General features: G+C 42.2%; 1 protein-coding gene across 1 annotated transcript; it reads right to left on the bottom strand.

Moving 5' to 3' along the window:
* Positions 1 to 5,166: 5,166 nt before the first annotated feature.
* On the bottom strand, positions 5,167 to 7,133 carry NUDT19 (nudix (nucleoside diphosphate linked moiety X)-type motif 19). Its single transcript, XM_010153987.1, has 3 exons — positions 7,014 to 7,133; positions 6,428 to 6,635; positions 5,167 to 5,393 (listed from the first exon to the last, which is right to left on the bottom strand). Exons 1-3 carry the CDS (start codon positions 7,131 to 7,133, stop codon positions 5,167 to 5,169), a joined length of 555 nt encoding a protein of 184 aa, XP_010152289.1.
* Between the last annotated feature and the right edge of the window lie 350 nt (positions 7,134 to 7,483).

Raw genomic sequence — 7,483 nt, 5'->3', positions numbered from 1 at the left:
GCGTGTCCCAGGGCTCCTGCGGCACGCGCTTTCCCGGGGCCCGGAAGTCTGAGGTGGAGTGTGTTCTTCAAAGGGGCGTAAGAGCAGGTTGATGGGGAGGAACAGCACCTGGCACTTCTTGGTTGGAGTTCAGTTGTGCCACTTCAGTGTGTGCGCATCCACAACAGCCAACGGTTGTAAATGTGCCGTAAAGAAAATGGTATGTCGCTCCAGCATGTCAAGCTTTGTGATAATGCAGCTTTTCTTTTTTTAATTTAGTGTTGCATACTACCCCTTGCATTCAGGCAAAAAAAAAAAAAAAAGGTAGTTTAGAGCTGATTTAGTTTCGTGCAAGGCTGCACAGACAAGATGCCAGCCTAAGAGAAGGGGATGAAACATGCAGCTGGGAAATAGAACCCACGTTTTTGGGCAGAAGCCCATTCTTAAGAGTGGCTCAGTATTTGAAAGTACAGCTTTAATCATCAATATTTTAAACTTAATAGTAAAAGGTGTTTACTAAAACATATTCTAAACCATTTATGCTGGCATTTAAGGATTATCGTCACTTTCTATGTCAAATGCTGCAGTTTTTGTTCCTTTTTTGTCCTTTGGTCTTGCAGCTCCCTCTGCTGGACCTTTTTGCTGTTGCGGGTGAGGAAAAAAGTTACAGGGGACAATCCAAGACGGAGAGTCAGGCTGTTCACTAAAGATACGGATTATAATTATAATTATGCTATGAATTATAGCATCATAGAATGGTTTGGGTTGGAAGGGACCTTAAAGACCATCCAGTTCCAACCCCCTGCCATGGGCAGGGACACCTTCCGCTAGACCAGGTTGCTCCAAGCCTCATCCAGCCTGAGTCTGGTGCCGAGTCCAGCACCAGAATCCAGCTGAATTAATGTTTTTTAACACAGAGCAAAACTTACATTAGAGTTAAAGGCATACTGCATAGCAGCATGCGGGTGTGTAAAAACTTCTCTAAGAATAACTGTATCTAGGTTGCTGAATAATTTCTTTCATAAAAGTATCTTCTCCTAATAGTTACTTTTTACCACAAAAGTACATTGGTAGAACAACCATAAGGTCCAGAATAATAAACCATCAAGGAAGCTGTCCAGCAACTAGGAAATACTATATTGCAAAACCAAAACACTTGCTGGTTATGTAATTTATTTATTCTTTAATTTTTATATATATTGTTTTGCTTACTTGAATTCATGATCTCAAGAAATATGGGCCAGATATGGGTAAAGTGAAGACCCTGAATTTTAGGAGAGTGAACTTTCAGTTGTTTAAGGAACTAGTGGATGGAAGCCCCTGGGAAACTACCCTCAGTGATTAAAGAGCGGAAGAGAGATGGAAGCTCTTAAAGGATATTTTCCTTAAAATACAAAAGTTCTCAATTCTTCTTTTTAACAAATCAGGCAAGACAGGCAGGAGACCAGCATAGCTGAGTGAGCAGAAGGTCCTTAAAGTGCAAGAAAGGTATAGGCACTGGAAGCAGGAATATGTGTCCATAGGGATGCTGCCTGGGTGTATAGGAATAGGATCGGGAGAGCTAAGGCACAGTTGGAGCTGAATTTGGTCAGGAATGTGAAGAACAGGGGATCCTACAGGTATGTTGGTCAGAAAAATAAGACTTAAGAAAATGTATATGCCCTCATTGCCCAATAGATAAGATAGGAGATCTAGTGGCAACCTACAAGGGGAAGGCCAAGGTACTCAGCAGGGGGTTTTGCCTCAGTTTTCACTGGCAAGCACTCATCCCATATCTCTCAAGTCCCTGAACCTCAAGGTAGGGACAGGGAATAAAGTCTCTTCCATGGTAGAAGACCAAGTTCAAGATGATCTGAGGAACCTGAACATAGACAAGTCCATGGGACCTGATGACATGCATCCCAGAGGCCTGAGGGATCTGGCAGCTGCAGTTACTAAGCCAATCTCCATTGCATTTGAAAAGTGGCAGTCAGGCCAAATCCCCAGTGATAGGAGAAAAAGGCCTATATTTTTAAAAAGGGTAAAAAGGAGGACCCTGGGAACTACAGACCAGTCAACCTCACCTCTGTGCCTGGTAAGGCCAGGTAACAGATCTTCCTGAAAGTCGTGTTGAAGCATATGGAAGACAGGGAGGTGATCTGAGACAGCCCACGTTACAGACCAGTCACTAGTGGCCTTCACCTAGTGGCCTTCTATGATAGAGTGACTACATCTCTGTACAAGGAAAGGGCAACCTGAACTTTTCTAGGGCCTTTGACATGGTCCCCTACAACATTCTTGCCTCTAAATCAGAGAGGTGGCTTGGATCGATGTGCTGTTTGATGGATAAGGAATTGCTGGATGGCTGCATCCAGAGACTTGCAGTCAATGGCTCAATGTCCAAATGGAAACCAGTAATGAGTGGTGTCCCTCAAGGGTCCATGCCGGGACCAGTATTGTTTGTCTTCCGTAATGACATAGACGGTAGAATTGAGTGTAGCCTCAACAAGCGTGCAGCAGACATGGAGCTGCGTGGTGCAGCTGGGATGCTGGAGGGAAGGGATGCTGCATGGAGGGGCATTGACAGGCATGAGAAGTGGACCTGTGTGAAACCCATGATCTTAAACAAGGCCAAGTGCAAGCTCCTGGATGTGGATTGGGGTAATCACTAGCATTGGTACTGGCTGGGCGGAGGAGAATGGCTTGAGAGCAGCCCTGCAGAGGACTTGGGGGTGCTGGTAGATGTAAAATAGGACATGAGCCGGCCGTGTGCGCTGAGTCCAGAAAGCCAACTGTATCCTGGGCTGTATCAATAGAAGCGTGACCAGCACATTGAGGGAGGGGATTCTCCCCCTCTACTTGCTCTCATGAGACCTCACCTGGAGTACTGCATCTAGCTCTGGGGCTCCCAGTGCAGGACAGACATGGACCTGCTGGAGTGGGTCCAGAGAAGGGCAATGAAAATAATGAGAAGGCTGGAGCACCTTCTGAGAGGAGAGGCTGGGAGGTGGGGTTGTTTGCCCTGAGAAGGCTCCAGGGAGACCTTACTGTTGCCTTTCAATACTGAAGGGGGGCTTATAATAAAGATGGAGAGCAACTTTCTACCAGGGCATGCAGTGACTGCACAAAGAGTAATGGTTTTAAACTGAAAAAGGGTAATCTTAGATTGTATATATATGGAAGAAACTCGGTGGTGAGGCACTGGAAGAGGTCGCCCAGAGTTGTTGTGGATGTCCCATTGCTGGAAGTGTTCAAGGTCAGGTTGGACGAGGCTTTGAGCAACCTGATGTAGTGAAAGATGTCCCTGCCATGTCAGGGGTGTTGGGTTAAATGATCTTTAAGAGGTCCCTTCCTACCCAAACTACTCTGTGATTCTATTACCAGTTCTCACAGATGAGGTGTTTTTTAAGCCTTTGCAAGAATTGAATATTTACCATTGTTCCTACACAACAACAATCAAATAGAAAGAGTTTTGCAAGTGTTTCACTGTCCCCCTTTCCTGGTCTGACAATAACCTTAATTTGCTGCATTACTGTCTACCAGCTCAAAATCAGGCATTGTGAGAATACTGTATTTACACAGGTGAAAAAGAGCCCAACTGACCTATCTTGATTGATGCTGTATCTTGTTAGATGTGTGTATCTTCTCATGGTGACTTGTAAAACAGCCTAGCGATTGCTCAGATGACTTACTTCACCTGTTAAGGATAAATAACTGAATCGTTTTGAAGCGAAGGTATTTGTTACTACAGACACCACCAATATGATCATAAGCTTGCCTTTACCTCTTGTCTTCCTAGTATTACAGTGGCCGCTGTTAATCTCAAAAAGCTAAAAACTGTCAGACAGCAATACAGAGTACTTTCTTTGCTTTCTCTACTCTACATTTTTTTACTTCTCCTGTTGTCTTCATGCTCAGAAGAGGTAGCCAAGATATTCTGAAGAACATACTATCCTGCATAATAGCTTTGGCAAAGGTGTACAAATTTCAGAGGTCTGCAAACCCAAGAACAGTCTGAGCATGTTCAGAAAGAAGAGACAGACACATTTTTTTTTTCCCCAATCTGAAGGAATATTACAAACCAACTCAATTTAATGAAAATATTGCAGAAGATTTTAATTGAAATACAGAACAAAAGCTGAAACAAAGCTTTCTGAACAACTTCACTGGCTAAGCTCAAGTCATCATTCGTTGTTCTTCCACAGAAAGACAAACGTAAATCACCCATCCATTTACTCCACTCTTTTTACAAAAAAAACCCAAACTCAACCAACCAGAAAGCCCAAGCAAAAGCAAGCAGCAATCCTTCCTCTGAAGTTTTTAAATCTCAAATATATTTAGTGAAGTACTTAAGTACTTTGTGGGACGTGGGATGCTGAAATATGGAAGTGGGTGTTTCCAAGGTAGTACATTATTCCCTGAAGTTGCTGATAGCTTTCTGGAGCTAAACAATTTATTTTTCTATTTTTTTTAAATTGCTAACAACTTGAAGATAAAAATTATCATGAATAAAGATGTTGAGAATGCACTCAATCTGAGAGATGACCTTGTGTAAATTATCTCTACCTTTGAAAAAAATGGGAAGTTTTGAATAGATTACCATTAGTAGAAAGTATTTAGGTATATCAAATATATATATTAACTTGATAATAATTTCTTTCAAAAGTGACCTTTAGCTCCTAAATCTCTGTATACATATGTACACTGGGTTTCCCAAAACTGAAAGAGAATAGACTGTGAGATTTCATTCATTCCTAGACACACATCAGTTGTCAGATGGATAACTTCGGGAAGCGTAGTAAAAATCCTTCAAATCAACACATACTTGTTCTGAACAGAATATATACTTAAATTTTCAGTGAGAAAAGGACTTGTGTGACCCAGCAGACAAGTGTTGCAGCATATTCTGCAATTAGTATGTAAGTAGGAAAGATATGAATGGCCCAGTATAATTATCTTCATATAGCATTTAAATTAATTATTGAGTTGATGATTATGTTAAATTTTCAGTAGCTTCTAAACACGGAAAGTGGCACAACTCTGCTGTTCAAAGTACTCAAAAAATTAGGTACGCATAAATCTCAAACCACAGGCACAAAATGCTTTGCCAGAACAGAGGAATATTTTCCTGACTATTTGGCAATGGGTGGAAAGGACCAGAACCACACTGTGTTGTTAAAAATATTCTAGCTTTAAACCAAACAGATATCATAATCTGCTATTGCAATCTGAACAATCAGAGTTTATCATCAATGGATTCATATGTTTATATTTTGCTGGAATATTAACATAGACAGCATAATTGTTGATGTTTTTTATTACTATCCTGTGAAATACACTACCCTCTTTCATGAGATCTTCAACCTTCTTATCTGTTGACATCATCGTTTTCTTTTCTCCTGTATAATCTGGATCTTCTGGATATAACTCATCTCCTGGGGGCAGAAAAGAAGTTTACTTATACAATGCCGACTTATTTTTCAGCCTTTGCTAGTGTCACTCAGTCAATTTAAAGTATTTAGTAGGACGTGAAACTCTGTGGGAACATATTTAAAAATACAAAAGTAAATCGCCTCTGAACATCTTCAGATTTAAAGATGCATCCATGAATTTCGGAAGTATGTCAGTGACACGGCAGTGCACATTCAAGGTGTTGATTTGAACGTTCCTGATAATGCTAACATGCTACAATCACAGCCTGGTCAGATAGGAGTTTGTTTAATAGGTGGAGAACAAGACAAATACTTTTCCAGGTGTATAAAGATAGGCTACAGTAGGACTAAGAATAGATACTGTTATTTTCTTCTCTTTTGTTGAAGAACAAGGTGGTTTGCCATAAAAATGCATGTTATGCTCGTGCAAGCATGCTAATATACCACAAATACAGAACTTCCAGAGGTCAGTGACTGAAAGCCAGGAGAAAGCGTAACGAAAAGTAAACCAGAAAAGCAGAAAATGATCAATAGTAGACACAGCTTTTTTTAAGAAGTCAAAAATGTACATGATTATGAGAGAGCAGGGCAGGAGGAAATGACTTAGTGTCTCTCTGCAGGTCACTGCGCAATTGTGAAGACCGATACTGCAGCTGTGCTTGACCCACCTGCCCTTCCAAAGACAAACAGGTAAATGGAGTAAATGAGAAGGACTAAGTAGGAGGAGTTCTAATACATCCTTCAGATTAAAAACAAGTTGAAATGCTAGGATTTCTTCATAAATACGTATATTAATGGCAAGCATGAGACGATGAGGTGTGAAGGGTAAATACAGAAACAACTCTGCTGCCTGTCTGATTCAGGAGCTTGTCTGACAGCAGCCACTACCAACTGCATCAAAGGAGGGAGCCAAACAGTAGGAAAAAGCGTGCAGTAACCTCTTCCTTACAGTTAGATGGGTTTATATCATGTGGCTTGAGTATGTATTAATTCCCAAGCTTTTTAATATTTAAAAGAACCTTTTTCTGTTTCCTTACCTGGCAGCAGCTGAATGTAGCCATCGGAAGCGGTTAACATCACAGGCAGCCAGCGTTCACATCCCTCTAGAGCTCGAGCAGAGCTGAACTGGTGCAACTCTCCGAGCGACGAGAAGTTGCACAGCCTACACACTTCATAGAACTGAGGTGGAGGAAACCATATTTCTTGAGTTTTTAAGTGTTCAATGGCTTCCGGAGGTGATGACCACTGTAAAATGAACAGAAGCCTTGAAATAACAGTTTAATCAGCAAATGGTAACTTTAAAAGCCGTTAGCAAGGAAGTCTTCACAGAAAAAGAGCTGAAACAGTCCACATTTTCTGAACTTGGTAAAAACCATATATGAACTATATCAAAATGACAACAAAAAAAATTAAAGTCATAATAAAAGTGATCTATAAAAATCATTCTTTTTTTCCAGGAAAAATGAGGTTTTATTTTACACATAGGCATGGCCAAATTTGGAAACTGAGACTGATTTTAGGGGCCTGCCTCAAAGTCTACTGAAGCCAACAGCAAACCTCAAATATGAACTCAGTTAACTCGTCAGAGGTCGTCGCTACTGATGCTTCGAGAATTAAAAGTACCTCTAACCGTCTGCTTCCTGCACACACGGTTTTCAGGGCCTGAACCCGCAGCTGCTCCTGCTCAAACACTGCGTTGCTCTGCATGTTCAAGCTCTGGGTAACCTTCATGCCATCTCGCATGGCGAGGTGGGTCACCTAGAAGTGTGCATGAGCTTCTGCAGTAGGTTTATGCTGAGTAACAAACCCAAAACGAACAGGGCAAACAGGACTAGCAGCTCCTGCAGCCCTGAGACGCTCTGTACATCCCACGCGGGTCCCTCCGAGCACACCGAAGGTTACGGGTATGACAGCGCTGCGAACGGCTGTAGAGAAGCGCTGCCTTGGCATCCACCTTGGAAAGACAGTCTCATTCCAGGCGAAAGCGACCCGACGCGACACACACCCTGCGCCGTGAAACACCACGTAAAAAGACCTTGAAGGACGGCTCTCGGCCCGCACTACGGCTGCGGCCGGTCGAGGGGGCAGCGGCG

Source organism: Eurypyga helias, unplaced genomic scaffold (assembly GCF_000690775.1).
Source record: "Eurypyga helias isolate BGI_N326 unplaced genomic scaffold, ASM69077v1 scaffold15976, whole genome shotgun sequence".
Taxonomy (NCBI): Eukaryota; Metazoa; Chordata; class Aves; order Eurypygiformes; family Eurypygidae; genus Eurypyga; species Eurypyga helias.
This window is presented reverse-complemented; position numbering and strand designations above follow the sequence as displayed.